The sequence below is a fragment of the Rutilus rutilus genome (assembly GCF_951802725.1).
Source record: "Rutilus rutilus genome assembly, chromosome: 24".
NCBI lineage: Eukaryota > Metazoa > Chordata > Actinopteri > Cypriniformes > Leuciscidae > Rutilus > Rutilus rutilus.
In genome coordinates this window covers 8,994,606-9,013,265 of record NC_140228.1, presented here as the reverse complement: position 1 = coordinate 9,013,265, position 18,660 = coordinate 8,994,606, and the positions used below count along the sequence as shown (strand labels likewise).

General features: G+C 35.8%; 2 protein-coding genes across 3 annotated transcripts in view; one reads left to right on the top strand and one right to left on the bottom strand.

Annotated features, from left to right (window-relative positions):
- aglb (amylo-alpha-1, 6-glucosidase, 4-alpha-glucanotransferase b) overlaps positions 1–9,896 on the bottom strand; it is a 29,916-nt gene extending 20,020 nt beyond the window's left edge. The window contains exons 1-5 of one of the 2 annotated variants that reach the window (XM_084399607.1): positions 9,680–9,896; positions 8,351–8,457; positions 2,416–2,626; positions 2,166–2,335; positions 624–827 (exon numbers count right to left, since the gene is read on the bottom strand). In XM_084399607.1, coding sequence (XP_084255733.1) covers positions 624–827; positions 2,166–2,335; positions 2,416–2,626; positions 8,351–8,432 — 667 coding nt within the window. In that variant the 5' untranslated portion in view covers positions 8,433–8,457; positions 9,680–9,896. Of the gene's footprint in view, positions 1–623; positions 828–2,165; positions 2,336–2,415; positions 2,627–8,350; positions 8,458–9,308; positions 9,376–9,679 lie in introns of those variants that run through there. The other variant, XM_084399606.1, reaches the window with a different exon arrangement.
- A 67-nt stretch (positions 9,897–9,963) lies between these two features.
- Positions 9,964–18,544, top strand: frrs1b (ferric-chelate reductase 1b). The gene is made up of 16 exons (XM_084399610.1): positions 9,964–10,071; positions 11,165–11,360; positions 11,458–11,609; positions 11,772–11,866; positions 12,300–12,447; positions 12,587–12,769; positions 13,211–13,309; positions 14,045–14,195; positions 14,276–14,389; positions 15,014–15,129; positions 15,209–15,295; positions 15,886–15,983; positions 16,909–16,967; positions 17,259–17,402; positions 17,612–17,712; positions 17,814–18,544. Exons 2-16 carry the CDS (start codon positions 11,177–11,179, stop codon positions 17,904–17,906), a joined length of 1,824 nt encoding a protein of 607 aa, XP_084255736.1. The 5' UTR covers positions 9,964–10,071; positions 11,165–11,176; the 3' UTR covers positions 17,907–18,544.
- Positions 18,545–18,660: the final 116 nt, after the last annotated feature.

The window sequence follows — 18,660 nt, the reverse complement described above, 5'->3', positions numbered from 1 at the left end:
ATGGCTTTAAAACAACTGCTGTAATTTTGTATCAGACTGTGAGTCTCTGAGGGTTACAGTAATTGAGCTGTTTATAGTCGGTAAATGCCGATGGCTCATAGTTAAAGCATGTTAACCACAGCAAAAGCAAAAGATCGAAAGGAAAAGTACAAAAAACTTCTGGCACCCTGTAGAGCTACTTTTACACCCTGCTGGAGCACATTTTTACAGACTAACCAAAACAAAGCTAGTTGGCAAGAAACAGTTCTTAGTTTGACACCCAATTAAACTATATGCTGTTCATAAGGGCAGACATTAAAATGTGTTCCTATGACACACATGCAGCAGAGGGCAACATGAAACATTAGAATGTCACAAAGAACGAGGCAGCCAACATTAATCTTCCTACAGTGTGACTGAAAGGTCAAAAATCTTAAACATTGTGCCACAGATGTGACCAGCTTTCATCTACCCTCTGATTGCTGCAATTGATATATAAATAGCCTAACCACTTCTTTCTTAATCTGCTGTGTCATTCTTCAGAGGTGACATTGCCATTCCAATGAGATAAATAGCCAAAGATGCAGTGCTGGAAGTTTCTCCAAACATTATTCACTATGTGCTAAAGACACAGCTGAAATTACCTGTGTGGTTGTACACCACATCTGTGATGCAAATCACATTCCACTCTTTCTTGAGTTTCTCCGTTAGGTTGCCCACATCCATCCAGGTGTAGTTCTTTCCAGGTGGGGAGAAATCGGGGTTCAGCTCTAGCTGATCAGCTATGGAGTAGCATGACCGTGATAAGCCTAGTTTCTGCAGAGGCGTGAAGTGGATCATATTGTAACCTGAACATAAAAAAAAAAACATGTGTTTTTATATGATTCCTAGGGTGTTTTGGCCAGTTGCTAGGGCGTTGATATGGTGTTCAGGGTGTTTGCTATGGTAACTTACTGGAATAAAAAAAGTCTACCCACAGATCTCTATTAGATTCTGGACTCCTATGGCTTTGGTCACTCCTACAATGTAAGTCTATGGGGAATATTTTTCACCCGTTTTATCATCTTTTTTACGGTTTTATTTAAGTGAAAATCTAGCATAGAAAAAAAGAAAACACATTTCGCCAACAGTCTTCATGATTTGAGGTATCATTCATCAATAGCACAAATGGTGGGGAAGAAGTTTCACACCAAAGTTTAATACTTAGAGTTAATGGTTTGTTCAAGTACTGAGACAACAGCTTGTTTTAACCAACACTAATTTAAAAAAAAACTGAGCCTGTCTGTGGCTGAAAAGGAAAATTAATATCAATTTCATTCTTAATCTTGTCAAATTGGAAAATACTTGTCCAGAATGTCCACAAAAATAGATCACAAACATGCACATATGGCATGCAAGAGGTGTAACAATATATTGTGTCACAATATGTCGCAATACAAAAATGCAGCAAGATGTATCGTGGATAGTGACAATCTGTATGGTGTATATTACACCCAAAATGAAAGTTACTGTGTGAAAAAAAAAAAGGTTTACATAGTTTTAGTGTCAGTACTCCGTACTACATTACACTACTATATAATGTTTAATATAATGTATAATATTGCAATGGGGGAATATTTGTGGGTCCTGATCATGCCAAATGTCGTATGTTACAAGTAAAAAGTGGCCTACATTATTTTAAAAGTATCTAGTCGGCGACAGAGTGCAAGCATATTTGTCTAAAATAATTCTGTATTTTCAGCTTCAGAATCATGAATATTTTTTATTCTGGTGTCACCATTGTCCTATGCATTGGGTTACCAGCACCAAGTCCAAGCCTATTCATTTACACCCCCAATGTAATACCAAATTTTGCATTTTATTCAACAGTAAAAAATTTTGTTAACCTTTTATCATATGTCTTGGAGTATCGCAATAATCATATCGTGAGTTCAGTATTGTGATATGTATCGAATCGTGACATAAGGAGGGTATTGTTACACCCCTACTTTTTGATGATTCTGGTAAAGTCCAATAACCCATAGATTACCAAAACCAACGGGGAGCAAAAATATCCTTTTTATACACATTAGTACATATTTTTCTATATGAGGGGGATTCAGATGGTCTTTTGCTGGAGACACAAGTACTACAGCAATACCAAACTCATAAATGAGTTTCAACAGACACTGATAAATGATTCATACCAGTTTCCTTGGCCACTCTTAGTCTGTCTAGCCATTCATCCAGAGGGCCCAGACATTTTGCCAGGTAAGTCTGAATTGTAATGCAATCCAGAGGCAGGATCTTCCTCTCATGGCCGACACGCAACACTGGATCCACAACAATGTAGCCACCTCCGGTTCGTTCCTCATTCCTGTATACACAATATGGTAACATCTTTCTTTTTTATGGTAACAATTAGAAACTGCCACAATTCCAAGAATTCTCACTCACCCACACCCAAAGTAATACTGATAAGACCCTGCTATCTCCAGGTCCAGTTTGCAGTACTTGTCTGAGTCATCCTCTCTGCCACTGGGGTTCACCCACTCCAGCCGACGGAAGCTGGAGCCAACGAACCTCTTGCCATGTGCTGGGTAATCGGTGTGAACATGCACACTCTTGCCCTGTAGGGTCGGGCCCAGGCGGAACTGAAGCTCAAAGCCTAAGTGAAATTAAATGTGAGTCACATGAGAAAACATCAGGGTAATATCCAATAACCCCGGAAGTCTTCCTTTAAATAGTGCATTTATCAAAGAAGATCCTTGAATCATAAATTATTGTTCAGAGCAATGCAACAATACATATCAGATCCTGTGTAATTTATGTTTTAGAACAAAACATGAAAATCCCTTCAAGTAGACTTCAAGAAGATCTTATTTTCCTCATAAATCTTTGATTTAATTCTCCTTGAAGCCAGTGGGTTGTTTATTCATATATTGTTTTGGTGTGCAATTTGATAAACTTAGCTGTTGCATTGTATTTTAATGCATTTTTAGAGACATACAGTTCAGAAAGCTTTCCCGTTCGCCTTAAGCTAAAAGGCGAGAATGTCTGTGTTTATCAGCATGTTAACATTTTTTATTACATATGTAATCCCTTCCTCAAATTCGGCCTCTTCTCCGCTTTCACTGTAAAAAAATTCTAACCTCCCCAACTCAAGATGTTCTAGTGACTGGTCACATCTAAATTTTTCAATTGGCGCAAGTGAAATTCTGTAAATTATCAAATTAAATTTACAGAATTTCACTTGGGCCAAATGAAAAATTTAGATGTGATCAGTCACTAGAAAATTTTGAGTTGGGAAGGTTAGACATTTTTTACAGTGTTTGAGAGCTAAATATACTTGTTTTCCACTGCTGAGAGCACTAGTCAATGTGTTTTTGAAAGCTGGTATCTTAACTTCACCACCTTCTTGAAGAAATGCTGTACTCCTATGCCACTATAATTTATCTATTAATAATAAATCTTGTTTTTTTCCCCTAACAGATCTGAGGTCTTTTCCATCTTTGTAAGTAACACTGTCAAACATTTCAGATTTAAAGATCCAATACAGAAATCGGTTCTCTCCATCAGAATCTGTTTTTGAGACATAAATATTAGCCTACATATTATTTGTGTGGTTAATTATTGCAAAAAATAAAATAATTCCCAATGATGACATTATCTGCGTATTACACGGCATAGAAAAATGTACACAACATAAAATATTGATTTGAGTTTAAAGTTATTTTGTCTTTTTTCTTCATTTATGTTTTCCAGTAGATTGGACGTCTCGTCTATGTATGTACGTAACATTGTCAAACATTACACATTTAACTTTTTTTTTTATTATTGAATGAAATTTTTGCATCTGCAGTATTTTTATTAAACACTTAAAGTATATACATATTTGTGCACACAAAATCTAAACTTCTTAAAACTCTGTAACATATAGATCAGTGGTTCTCATCCACGTTCCTCGAGTCCCAATCAAACACTCCTGATATATGTCATCAGCTCATTATTGGATGACATAATATATCGTGAAGGACATTATATAACAATGTAAACTTTTTGGTAAATGTGATCATACAGGCTTTGTTCGAGCTGTGAACAAATCTATTTAGTCTTTTTTTGTTGTCTACAGTAGATGGACATCTTGTCCATCTAGGTAAGTTACATTGTTAAACATTTCAGATTTAATACATGGTGGTTCTTGCAATATCTTTATAGGGAAAGTAGTGGGAATGGTGATTACTAAGATAAAAAAAAAAAAATCTAATTTCCTCCTTTGTCCTGTTTTCAACAATTAACCCTTAAGGCTGGACTACATTACCCAACTTTAAAATATAAACATATTATAGAAACACTAGACAGCGCTTACTTAAACACAATTCATGATTAATACGATGCCAATGTAGTACAGTTCTTATTTACATTTAATGATTCAATTATTCTTGTACTAGGCATGTTTGTTTGTGTTAAGAATGTAACTAACTTGTTTTCTTCTTCTTGTGTGTGTGTGTGTGTGTGTGTGTGACCAACTCAATAACCAAACCCAAACTTTGAACCCAATAACCAAACCCAATTACCAAACACAAACTTTGAACCCAATAACCAAACCCAATTACCAAACACAAACTTTGAACCCAATAACCAAACCCAATTACCAAACACAAACTTTGAACCCAATAACCAAACCCAAAAAACAAAACATATTGATTTGCAGTGCCAGAAAGCCAGAAAGCCCGGCTGCCTTCTTGATCATCACTGATCTAAGGACTACATTGGAAAATCAACAACATTAACACACACACACACACACACACACACAGTCATTTGTTTGATAACAAACTGTTTGGCTTTAGATTACATAGTGTTAATTTTCTATAGTCTTATTTATCAGATATTTATTACCTTTTGTAAAATTGACTGCTTAATTGGCTCTTATCATTAAAGGGATAGTTCACTTTGAAATAAAATTTTGGTATGTTTTAGCTTACCTCAAGGGCATCCAAGATGTAGGTGTCTTTGTTTCCGCAGTAGTTTCAATTTTGATATTTTTAGGTCAAACCGTTCTTGTCTGTCAGTCATATAATGCAGGTCGATGGTCACTGTCTCAAAACACAAGCACAGAGTCCAAATTAAAACAATTCCCCATCTTCCAAATTAAACAATTCCCCATCGTAAGTACACATTGATGGCCTAAGACACGAAACGAGCGGTTTGTGTGAGAAAACGAACAGTATTTATATCGTTGTTATCTCTTGAACACAGCACACGTCCAAATGATCTGACGGCGCGGGCGGGTATAGATATATAAATAGATGTCGCCTTGGCTACTGCAGTTCATTGGAACGAAACCGTAGCCAAGCGACATCTAGTGTATACATCTATACCGGCCCGCGGGCGGGTATAGATATATAAATAGATGTCGCCTTGGCTACTGCAGTTCATTGGAACGAAACCGTAGCCAAGCGACATCTAGTGTATACATCTATACCGGCCCGCGGGCGGGTATAGATGTATACACTAGATGTCGCCTTCGCTACTGCAGTTCATTGGAACGAAACCGTAGCCAAGGCGACATCTATGTATATATCTATACCCGCCCGCGCCGTCAGATCATTTGGACGTGTGCTGTGTTCAAGAGATAACAACGATATAAATACTGTTCGTTTTCTCACACAAACCGCTCGTTTCGTGTCTTAGGCCATCAATGTGTACTTACGAAGGGGAATTGTTTAATTTGGACGATGGGGAATTGTTTTAATTTGGACTCTGTGCTTGTGTTTTGAGACAGTGACCATCGACCTGCATTATATGACTGACAGACAAGAACGGTTTGACCTAAAAATATCAAAATTGAAACTACTGCGGAAACAAAGACACCTACATCTTGGATGCCCTTGAGGTAAGCTAAAACATATCAAAAATTAATTTCAAAGTGAACTATCCCTTTAAGTCCTATTCCCGTTCAGTAAGTTCGGTCTTGTAACATTGATCTATGTTGTATAATTGATTTCACAAGTGACATTATATTTTGGGTGACATCTTATACACCAGTCAAATCTTTTTTGATGATATCTGTGTTTAGCATTTTAGTACCATCTCTCGGTTTTTGTAGTCTTGTATCGCATATTTAACCTGAGCAAAATCATCTGTTTTAGCATTGCATTAGTTCAGTTTCTGTATTCGTCTATATCACATACTGTAGGACTATTTAACTTTACTGTTTTTTCATTACAGTACAGACAACTTTAAATTTATAGTCAAATACTTTGAGATAAATTGTCTAATTTAATATTAGTTCTGTTTCAATTAAATACTTTGTGTTAAATCTAGAATTTAGTTGACTTTACATCCTTCCACTAAAGTATCTGTTAAAACTAATAGCTTAAATAACTGCTGGGATTGTTTCTTGTTTGACTGTGATAGTTGATGTCCAACTGATATTGTAATACAAAACATAACAAGAAGAACTAACGTTCGTTGAGTAAGTGTTTGTATCTGGTGTTTCACAAACGGTTACCATTTGCTTTCATAACCCAGTTGTTTACCGATATTAAAACAAATTTCAGTTGCTACAACATCCTTAAACATCCCCAGAGGTTTGGATTTTTACGAGACACACCAGTTATCGGCGAGTTTCTCAACCTTGTTGAGAACACACTGCACTGTCTCCGAGCTGGCGTAAGTGAGGTACGCGCTGCTTCTGTGTGGAAACTCGTGTGTCGCTGTGTTCAGAGATCGCTCAGGGAGGTTTGCCTATTTTGATTCGCATAGCAGAACACCAGATGGCATACCAACAGATGAAGACACAGGTACTGCTGTAATGTTGACATTTTTCCAGTTGGAAGACATGGTAGAGAGACTTCTTATAATGTTTCAAGGGTGTTTCTTACTGACTGATCGGGAACAATTTAATCTACTGCCATAATCCCATGAGTGTCTTGCTCTTAATAATTTAGAGCCATTTCATCCACCCATCTCTTCTGATAACAATATTCTCAACAATGACCAGAGTAGGCCTACTGTAGTTTCTCAAGAGTCTGTTCGAGCCAGAGATCCAATTCAATACAATAATGTAGCAGCATCAAGTGATCATCTTTTTGATGAACAGAACCACACAGTTGATCAAGATAAAATGGTTACAACTAACACCACTGATCATTTAGAAACAGGTACAAATGTCCCTTTCAGTGGAATTTCTCATGACACATTCTCGCATGGTCAATTTATCCAAAAGGCTCAAAATCTGCAAGGTGCACCTACTGGCTTCAAGCAAGTGAAAAAAACTGAACAAGTCTCAAAGACAAAGGGCTTTCTGTAAAAAAGGCACACAAAAACAGCGCAGAAACAAGATGACAACAAAAGCAAACAGATAAAAAGTTATAGGCATCACTATTGTTCTCTTGCATACTTGCATGGCTTGAGGGAGCCAACTTACTGATATTGTACTTAAACTTATTATTAGTATGCAAGAGAACATTAAGCACCACTAATAATAATAATAATAATAATCTTAAGTACAATCTTAAGTCAACTTAATAAAAGATACAATAAAAATGGTCTAATCTTTAATCTTACATTTTTATTTTAGGGTGATATTGAGATTTTTCACTAAACAGCATGCTTGTAAAATTTAATTAAGAAAAAAAAAAAAAAACGTTCACATAATTCTTTGGAAGATTGCTAAATTTGATCTGAAAAGGCCTGTTTTAATCCATATTTATTGAAAATGGTTATATCATTTAATTGTTTTTAAAAGACTTGCTGTAGAACCTTTATGTTGTAGAACAAAACATGAAAATCAAATAGACTAAGATTTTATTTTACTCGTAAAAAGATATTTATTCAAGCTATTTTACAAACCCATAAGAAATTCCAGAGGGAACCCATGGATCAAAGATTTTCACGTTTATGGTTGCATAATAGTACTGCTTCATAGTACGTGCAGTATGTAGTAAGCAGTTTGATTCTATTAGTAGTATTCTATTCTGTAATTGTCAGCGACAATCTAACAGTTGCATAGTAAACTATATTTACATTATCTACACTGCAAAACATATGAGCACCACAGCAAACAGGATAGAACACCAGCACATTCCTCCGCTATATATAGCGGACAGATTTTTGAATGTGATATTCGGTGGTCATGCACCACGAGTAATGCATAAATCTATCCAAAGCTCCTTGGGTTCCAAAGTCTTGAGTTGCAGAGAGTAATAAAGTAAGAAAAATAAAAGGGACAGAATAATGTATGCATCAACAACAGCATTAAAAATTATAAATGATACAAAAAATCTATAAAAAAATAAAATAAACATAATGATAGCACAACTGATGATGACGTCAATTAAAATATTTGCATTTGCACTGCACAATTTTTGAGAAGACAACCTACCTTGCTCCAAGCGAAATAGAGTGCGCTCCAGTCTCTCCATGTCATTCAGGAGAAGCACTCGGATCTGTTGGCCACGGAACATGTTGGCGGTGCTTTTTTAGGATGCCCTTTAAACACAGGAGAGGTAACCTCTGAATTTGCAAGAGTGTGGGCTATCATACGACAATAACGATCAACATGTGAACAATCTGTTGCAATCAATATAGGCAAGTGGGGGATTTGTAAATGCTTGCCAGTTTCTCAACAATGTTTGAATAAAAAAATTTGACCTAGTGACCTAACCTGAAACAACAGCATATGGACAAAATGATGACATAGATAGACAGACAGACAGACAGACAGACAGACAGATAGAGATAGATAGATAGATAGATAGATAGATAGATAGATAGATAGATAGATAGATAGATAGATAGATAGATAAAAATTGTCAGATAGATAGACAGATATAGGCTATAGATAGATAAAAATAGTCAGATGATAGATAGACAGATAGATATAAATAGTCAGATGATAGATAGATAGATAGATAGATAGATAGATAGATAGATAGATAGATAGATAGATAGATAGATAAAAATAGTCAGATGATAGATAGCTAGATAAGCAAAAATATACTGTACTTTTTTTAAAATGCTGCATAAATACAGACATGCATAGTTTAAAATAAATAAAAGATTAAAGAAGTAGGCCCTATTTGTTTATCACTTTATATCGTACAAATTTGGAAAACTTTAAAAGAAACATTTTAAGTGCTGTTACATTAAATCCAGCTTATAATGTATTTACATGTAAGATATGCTGAGAGAAATATTAAAACAACCAAAAATATATATACTTATCTTGACAAGAGGCCTTTTATTTTTCCCATTTTATAGTAGCATCATGCATTTCATGCAATAAGTAAATATTAAAATGAGGAGCCATAATTGAAATTAACTAATAAAAGTTTAATTACCAGCAACATCCGACAGACTCCTCACTGGAGTGTCACCCGGTGTTAGTCAAGCAGACCTTATGCATCTAATAAGGTCATGCATCTGAGGTGACATGACCTTTCAGTGACCCTAAATATAGCCAGCACCTTTAGTTACATCTCACTGGTTACATCAGGCAAAGCCTGTGCAGTACATGCGTTGTCCATGCAGCACATAGGTGTGATAACATTTGATGAACTATTGTAATTCCTCCAGTAACAATAATATTTTTTATTAATAATGTATATTTTATAGTGAATTATTTATTATCATTTATTATTATAGTGTATTTCAGTAATATCACACAAGCACGAGCTGACAACAGCCTAAATATTAATTCGACTTGGATTACCTGCGCCTGAGGCGGCAGGCCCAAAGCCTCAGGTAACGTTAATCACGGCCATGCTGATATTCAGTATTACAGACGTTGAACTCTTGTTCGTGTGATTTAGCCAAATTCAAATTACTACTTGGCTTGCGTTCAGGAAAAAAACAGATGCTCCGACCTTTAAATGCCCTCGCTTGGGAATGGGAACACATCTATCGTTTGTCATTCATTTTTTAGCCTCACCTACATGTCTTTGAGATCATTTTTGAGCACGGCATTCGACCAATCAAACGATTCCTAGCAAAAAGACCGCCCATACCTCAGCACGTGCGCGTGCACATCCGCCTCATACACAGTTGTGTGTTTTTTTTACGTGACGTGATAGTGTGATGGTAATTTGTTTTAGATGAACGGAGGTAAGCATATGCACTTATTTTATCGTTCCGTCAGCAGTTTATTGTGCTTGTCTGTCTGCTTGGCTGCTTGTTTTCTTCATACACATGCGCAGACGTCTTGTCAACTAGGAAGTAGCTGTTGTTACAGTGTAAAGGTGAATGTGGCTGCTATTTTTGTGTAGCTGCTACATTTGACCCTAGTTTTTTTTTTTTTTTTTTTTTTTTGGAAGAGGTCGAATTTCCCCACTTTGCTTTCACTAACGCTTTTATTCTTATCTGTCTGTATCAGTAGATGTCATTAGCCTGACGGAAGAGACAGAAACCTGACCTTAACCTGGCCAATATCATATTCACACACACATATTTACAGATATTACAGACCAGTGTCCAGTGTTGAAACGCTGCAGTCTTTTAGTGCTGTTCTGTAATCAGTTACAGTCACAGTCCTCCTTATCTTTTTGTCCAGGTTTCTCAGCAAAAACTGGTTAGACAACAGGCATTTTTTTTACAACTTTTGTAATGCGCAGCTGACTATATTTATTTGTATCATTGAATCATGGACTAGAAGTTAAAGGGATAATTCACCCAAAAATGCAAATTCTGTCATAATTTACTCACCCTCAAAACCTGTATGAATTTCTTTCTTCTGCTGAACACAAAAGAAGATATTTTGAAGAATATGGGTAACCAAACAGTTGATGAACCCCATTGACTTCCATAATTTGTTTTGTTTTTTAAATACTATGTAAGTCAACTGGGCCCATCAACTGATTGGTTTCCAACATTCTTCAAAATGTTGTCTTTTGTGCTCGGCAGAAGAAAGAAATTTGGTCACACTTTAGATTAGGGTCCAATTCTCAGGATTAACTTTTGTGTTAATAAACTCCTAATTGTTGCTAGTTAATAGTTAGTAAGGTATGCTAGTTGTTAAGTTTAGGTATTGGGTAGGATTAAGGGATGTAGAATAAGTAATTAATATGTGCTTTATAAGTACTAATAAACAGCCAATATCCTAGTAATATGCATGCTAATAAGCAACTAGTTAGTAGTGAGGATTGGACCGTAAACTAAAGTGTAAAGTTTGGGCTTCACAGTAATTATCCATTTATTTCAGGTTCTCACAAAGATGAGGATTGTATTGCTGCTGCTCCCATTATGTTTAGATACAGTCCTTTGCTACAGTAATGGAAAGGTTGAAGTGGCTTGTGGGAACATGACACCCCAACATGGCTATGATCCCAGCCCCAAAGAGCCACCATTCACCATCACAGCAGACAAATCCCAATTCAGCCCTGAAGATGAAATCAAAGGTATTAATGCTGTCTTGGTATACTTGTCAAATGTTAAAATTTTTCAAATCTTGCTCTGACATAAAAGTACAGTATAATCTGTTTTTCATATTCGCAGTGACATTATCAATGGCGTCTTCAGGGACCAAACGGTACTTCAAAGGATTCCTCATAGAAGCAAGGAATGCTGGGAATCTCAGCGAAATAGTCGGATCATTCAAGTTAATAAATTCTGACATTTCTCAGCTTCTTCAGTGTGACAATAAAGTGGTCAGTGACATTTATTGAGCACAAAATATTTACAAAAATATTTTCTTACTATTATTTGTTATTTATTAAACTAAAAAGATTAAATACTTAAGAAATGATGGTACTTTGTTTATCTCAAATGAATATAATTCATTGAACCTACTGTATTTTCAATATTCACAGAACTCTGCTGTGAGTCATACCAGCGATTCCCATAAGACAGAGGTCCAGGTGATCTGGGTAGCACCACCTGACTCTCCTTCCAGTGTGCAGTTTATGTAAGTATTCAAGTTTTTATCCACCTTCTAGTTACGAAACTTAAAGTTGGCATGAAACAGAAGTTGTGATGGTCTTTTCTTCCCTATTGTGATGTTTATCCAAGTGAAACGGCTTCTCGGAACACGAAAAAATGTAGGGTGGGACTTGATTTTGTCCATCGGGAATTGATTGGATGGTTGTGCTTTGCTATTAGTCAATCTCGTGTGAGTGACAGGTTGTCTCACCCTCACGCCAGTAAACACGTCATCAGAGAAGAGACGTCGCTGCAAGAGGGAGGGGAAGTTATTTTAATGAAATATTACGAGGGCACATGAATTGAAAAAAAATATATATAATAATTTATAGATACTGCAATATTGCATGTTTAGTTCGTCAATCTGTATTTCATGGTGACTTTAATGTGGATTGTTTTTTCTTTCTTTTTTCTTTCAGGTTAACAGTTGCCCAAGGCTATAAGGAATATTGGGTGAAGATTGCAGGTCCAGTGGTGTCCCAAAGTGGTGTCGTTCCTCCACCTCAAACTACCTTTGGAGGTTCCACTGGTGCCAAAACCACAGCTTTCTCAACACTGTCACGTTCAGTGAGTCAAAACACTGCTTAAGTTACTGGAGTGATAGTTTACACACTGTCATGAGTTTGTGAACATTTCAGGCTCAGAATCGTTGGGAATATGTGAATAATACTAATGAATACTAATACTATTCTCTTCTCCTCTTCAGTTCACCTCTGAGGGCTGTGGAATCAGGAAGTCCTGTCTGAGAGATCCACAGGGCTGTGACCCACAAAATGACACAGCGTGTCACTTCCTGTCCTTTAGGAGAGAGGGCAATGGCGTGATGTTTGAGCTCAGTGGACCTGCAGATGGTTATGTGTCCTTTGCCTTATCACTGGACAAATGGATGGTAATGTAGACAGAAACTTTGAATAATGTCATATTTTACGTCATATTGTGTACAACATGTATTACTTTGACCTTTTGTAGCATGACACACTCTATGATTTCTGATAAATAGTCTGAAAGTGTGAAATCATGGTTATAATCATTAACTAAAACTAAAATGTATAAAAAACTCATTTCCATTGTATTTTCTTTCTTTCTTTCTTTTTTTTACTTTAAGCACTAAAATAATTTTAATAAAATATATATAGGCATATTTTTCAAGAAAAATAAATGACAAAAATTGCTAAAACTTAAACTAAATATAGTATAATAGTATATCATGGATTATAATAGTGATGTAATAGTATATCATTGATACTAAAATAAAATATTATTATCATTATGCCTTTGAATGACTAGCATGTCTTAGCATAAATAATAGAAATTGTGTTGTGAATTTCAGGGGAACGATGATGTCTACCTGTGTATCAAAGACACAGACAGAGTTGACATCAAGGCTGCATTTGTTTTAGGACGGACTCACCCAGAAATCTCCTCAGAGGTATTCTTGCATTGATTGAACAGTGGAAATATCTAACAAACAACACACCCTGGTTTAAGTGAGATATAATCTATGACAGGCCATTGATTTATTAGAAAAACAATGCACAGCCGAGGTGGAGTTCAACGGCCTGGTTTTAATTATTCAGCATATGTTACTGTTTCCACACCTCAAAATATTGTTCAAATGTTTTATTTTTAAAGACATTTGTCAGGTTTTTGCCCTTGAAACGCTTATCGCATATCATCCCAAGCCTCTGTTGCTAATTCTTTTAATCATCTTTGAGCTGGAAATGGAGTCTTGACTAATGCAGTTATATTTGATTGAAACAGCTTCTGAAACAAGAAAAAATGAGGATGTCCATCGAGAAAAAAATATTCTCCATCGAGAATTGATTGGATGGTTGTGGTTTGCTATTGCTGCAAATAAAAATAAAAAAATAGAAATGTGCATGGATAAAATAATTGAGAATTGTCAATTTTGATTTCATGGTGACTTTAAGCTTGACAGCGCTGCTTACCTTTTACCTTTGCACATTTTTGTTACATGGAAGAAGGAAAGAATGGATTTGAATATGACATGAAGGTGAATAAATGATAACAGGAATTTGATTTTTGTTTTTAAATTATTACCTTAAAAACATACTAAAATATTTAAAGACACCCCCCCCCCCCCCCCCAATATATTATTAATATGAATTTACTCTCTAGTCTATGTGCTCATATTCATTCCTAGAACATTCTGAAAGACACAGCTTGGAGACTATCAGACGGAGTGATTCAGTGTAGCTTCCGCAGAGACATTTATCTCCAACCTGAAAATGCGAACCGGTTCATCCTGGACCAGATGTACTACCTCTTCATGGCACATGGTCGAGCTGAAAATGGTGAGAAATAGTTTTTTTTTGTTTCTTTGATTATTTTCTGTGGCCAGTGGTGTCAAAGACTCTGTTTTCTCTCTCTCTAGGGCTAACTCATCGACATGACCGCCAACCTCTGATTTCGACCTATCAGACAGTCATAACGGGACCTCCTGAGGATCTAACTGGTTCTCGATCGCCCTTGCTCATCAAATATCATGGTGATGTTAAATAACAAAACTCTGCATACTGAATGTGATTTATACAATGCATTTGAATGCTTTTCACTGGGCAGATTGTTTGTTTGAATCGTTATAAGAATTGTTAATTGAAATAAAGCTGAAATAAAATAAAACATAAATATTAGAAGAAAATATTTAACTTTAAAAAAAACTTAAATGATCTCAGATTAAATTTCTATCTCCGATCAATTTCTATCCAATTTCTTACTCGGATAAATTAAAATTCTATCTCCGTCTGATAGAAAATTCTTGGCAACTAATGGAAATAATAAATAAAAGTTCTAAAATTACTAAAACTGAAATGAAAATAAATTAAAGCTATGTAATATAAAAAACACAAAAACTAATAGAAGTGACAAAAGCACATAACTAAATTACAAAAAACATATATATATTTATAACGGCAATACAAAACATGATTAAGTACTGTAGTAGAAAATAATGCTAAAATAACACTGTTTTGGGGTCTTGGGGCAATAAACATCAACCTAGCAAACACCCAAAATACCATAGTAATTGTGTAGTAACATCCTTGTGGCAACATTTACAAACATCTGGTTTCTGTTGACTGTTCTAAAGCTCAGTATCTGTTTGTATCTGTAGGGGCTTTCATGCTGATCGCCTGGATGTCAACAGTAAGTGCTGGTGTCATCATGGCACGATACTTCAAACCCGATTGGCCTGAAAGGAATATTTTGGGGCAGAAGGTCTGGTTTCAGGTAGGAACTTGTTTGCTAAAATGTAGATTTCTGAACATTTTCAAATGTGAATCATCTTCAAGGCTTCCTGTTTCCACAGTTACACCGAATGCTGATGACCCTCACAGTTCTGCTCACCACGGTCGGCTTTGTTTTGCCTTTTATGTACAGAGGAGGCTGGAGCAAGGTAACACACACTCAGACACAAACGTCTGCCTGTGAGTAAGACTCATGATTTAACAGCGTGTCATATTTTCGCCCCCTTTATCACACACCTCTGACTGTTCAACAGCGCTGTCAATGTGTCAGACCCACATGCTGTCTGCTCAGAATAAAAAAGAGCCAATAAATGTCCCGTGTTCATCAGCTGTGACCCATCTTTTTGGCTCGTTTATGAAAAACATGGCCACTTTTCTTCAGTGATTAATCAAGCACAGTGTTGATCAAGTGTCTTAATAATTCTGCAAGTGCTGGCTTATTTGAGCCTCAAGCTGACACGTGTATCCATCCGTAAGGCTGGGCATGAGGGACACATTTGTGACTCACCAGGGGCATCTGTGACATCCCTCTTGCCAATTATCTGTCACAGCTTCTGTCATTTCCTGTGTATGACCAGCTGAGGGCGCCCTGTTCCAATTGTCAAACCTGCCCCCACACAAAATAATACCCATCAAACTTGTACAAAGCTGTTCCCTGTCATTACTAATTTCTTTATGAAGTTTGTTGACAAAATTAGCTTGATGAATACAGTTCTAATCTGTAATCTATTGTCCACAGAGGGCAGGCATACACCCCTATTTGGGCTGTGTTGTCATGGCACTCGCTGTCATCCAACCTGTCATGGCGCTTTTCAGACCAGCACCAGATGCCTCCAGGTAAATCCTGGAAACAGTTGCACTGCATAATACAGCCAGAAAAGAAATGCCCAGTATGAACTATTAGCATACATTGCAGTTTGTACTGTGCACTGCATACTATTTTTTTTTAAAGTAGAGTTGGCAAAAAAAAATAAAAAAAATTACATTGCATGCGGGATAAAGAGTCTCTCACAATCTGGTCTGATTGTGTGCTGCACATATACTGGCAAATGTAGTGGGTCATCTGGGTTTTCTATTCATACACAGTATATACTGTATGTTGTGCAAGTAATAGTGTGAGAATTAAGGTAGTATACCATTCTGAACATACACTGTTTCCGTAAGGGTTTATTACATTTTAGAATCCTGTTAAACACCCAGTATACACTACCGTTCCAAAGCTTGGGGTTAGTAAGAGGCTTAATTCATAATTTTATTCAGCACATTAAGGACATTTTAAATCAAAAGTGAGAGTAAAGACATTTATAATGTTACAAAAGAATTATATTTCAAATAAACGTCATTATTAAGCAGCAGAACTGTTTTCAACATTCAAAATTAGAAATGTGTTTTGAGTACCAAATTTCTGAAAGATCATGTGACTGAAGCTTTAAAATTCAGCTTTGCCACATTACATTTTATAATATCTTAAAATAGATAATAATAGTTTTTTTTGAATGGCATTGTACAATATACCATCCTGAACAATATACCAAGCTTCTGAATTGTCTGTCAGGGACTATAATATTCTCTAAAAATGTTAAACACAGTATGCATAAATTGTATGCAATTCCAGTAAACGTGACTTCTAAATTGTTTGTTAGGGGCTTTCCCAATTTTTTTTATAGTGTAGATTGCTTGTGAATTACAGTTTTAATATTAATTGTGAAATGAAATGGTCTTGTTTGAAATGTCTGTGTTTTTTCTGTAAACCTGCTCTCAGGAGATACATCTTCAACTGGATGCATTTTGGAACAGGAACAATAGTTCAAATCATAGCTGGTAAGACACAATGCTGTCAAATAGCCTCGGATGGGTAATTGTGTGGCTCAGATCTATTGTAACAACAATGTTGACAGCAGAAAGCGGCTTTGTAAGCTCAGTAAAATTGCGCAGTGAACAGTTTTGTCAGAATAAAATTGTCTAGATAACTGATTGCATGCCATATAGTGTATAATATGTTGTATTGTAGATTTATGGAGGCTAGTCATGTTATGATGCGTAATATTAGTTCAGAGTGCCTGAAACACTAGCAGTATGTGTTAAGCGAGCTGTGTGTGTTTCCTGATTTAGTTGTCACCATCTTCCTCGGGATCCATCAGCAAGCTCTGTTCCTGCCGGCTCCATGGTCCACAGTGGTCCTGGCGTTCATTGTGATCTGGTTTGTGCTGGCAGATTTGGTTCTGGAAGTTCATCGAAGGGGGATTTTACCAATAGGTCAGTGAACCGCCTCCAACCATCTGGGTTTTGTACCTGGATTCCTCAATTTACTGTTTATGAGTAGTGTTTCTTAGCGTCTCGCCTGGAAATCAATTTTGCCGTATGAATCCATTAAATTGTAAAAGTTTTTATTACACTGCATTAGTAATTGACATATTGGGTTGAATGCTGATCAGCTTCAGTTTTTGCGTATGTGTCCTTTTCAGGTAAATATTTTAAAAACGTCAAAATCTACACAGAACATATTAATTCTGATGACAAAGAGGAGATTATGTTTGTTCCTGATGAGAATGAGACTTCTAGCATGGTGAGTTGAGTTTGTATTTATTTCCTCATGAGTCATGACAAACATGCGCATTACATTAACGTTATACCCATTGCATTTTTTTTTTTTTTTTTTTTTTTTAGGAATCTTATTTTAAAAACATAGTTTTGGCTGTTTATCTCTGTGGAAATCTGGGATTTCTGACTGTTCTCCTTTGGACCATCAGTTCAGTATGACACTCTCAGCAGTCATTTCCACATTTAGTCTCTGGGACTTTCACCAGTTGTGCCTATGTTAAAACAAGCCAAAGAAATATGGAGTAGGCTACCTGTCAATTTACAGTGATTATTTAAAATTAATTTGTTTAACTTGAAATTACATTTCTTTACTGCTGAGGTATAAATCAATTTAGTTGTATAATTTCTTAGAAGTTTTTGTAATTTATTTTTATTATAAATGTTATATGGTTTATAACATTATATATATATGGTTTACCTATAAAAGTATTTGTTGTAAAGAACAAATTATGCTTTTATTTAAATGTCTCCTGATTATCTGCTTTTTTTTTATCGAATCTGAAGAACGTATTCCCTTTGTGTGTTATTTGGTGAAAGCATTATTGATCATGTTTACTGATCAAGTAAATATGCAATTATGGTTTTGAACACTGTGTTCTGGATGAGGATTTCTGAAAGTGAATTGTGGATTTAAAGACTGTTACTGTTGCCTGAGATGTAAACATTCACAACCGCATTAAAGACTAGTGTGTTCATTCTGTACAAAGACTGAATGTAGTTTTAATGAAGGTTTTTGCACAAAAGACAATCTATGACAGATCTATTGCTTTTTTAAATAAAGCTTTTTTTAAATTAAACTGTGTTACTGGCTTTATCTTCTAGAATTTGTGCATATATTTTGTATTAATACATCTCTTTGCATTGTAATTTCAGCCGTTTAAGAATATGTGCTGCTGCCTCTCTTTAAAATCAT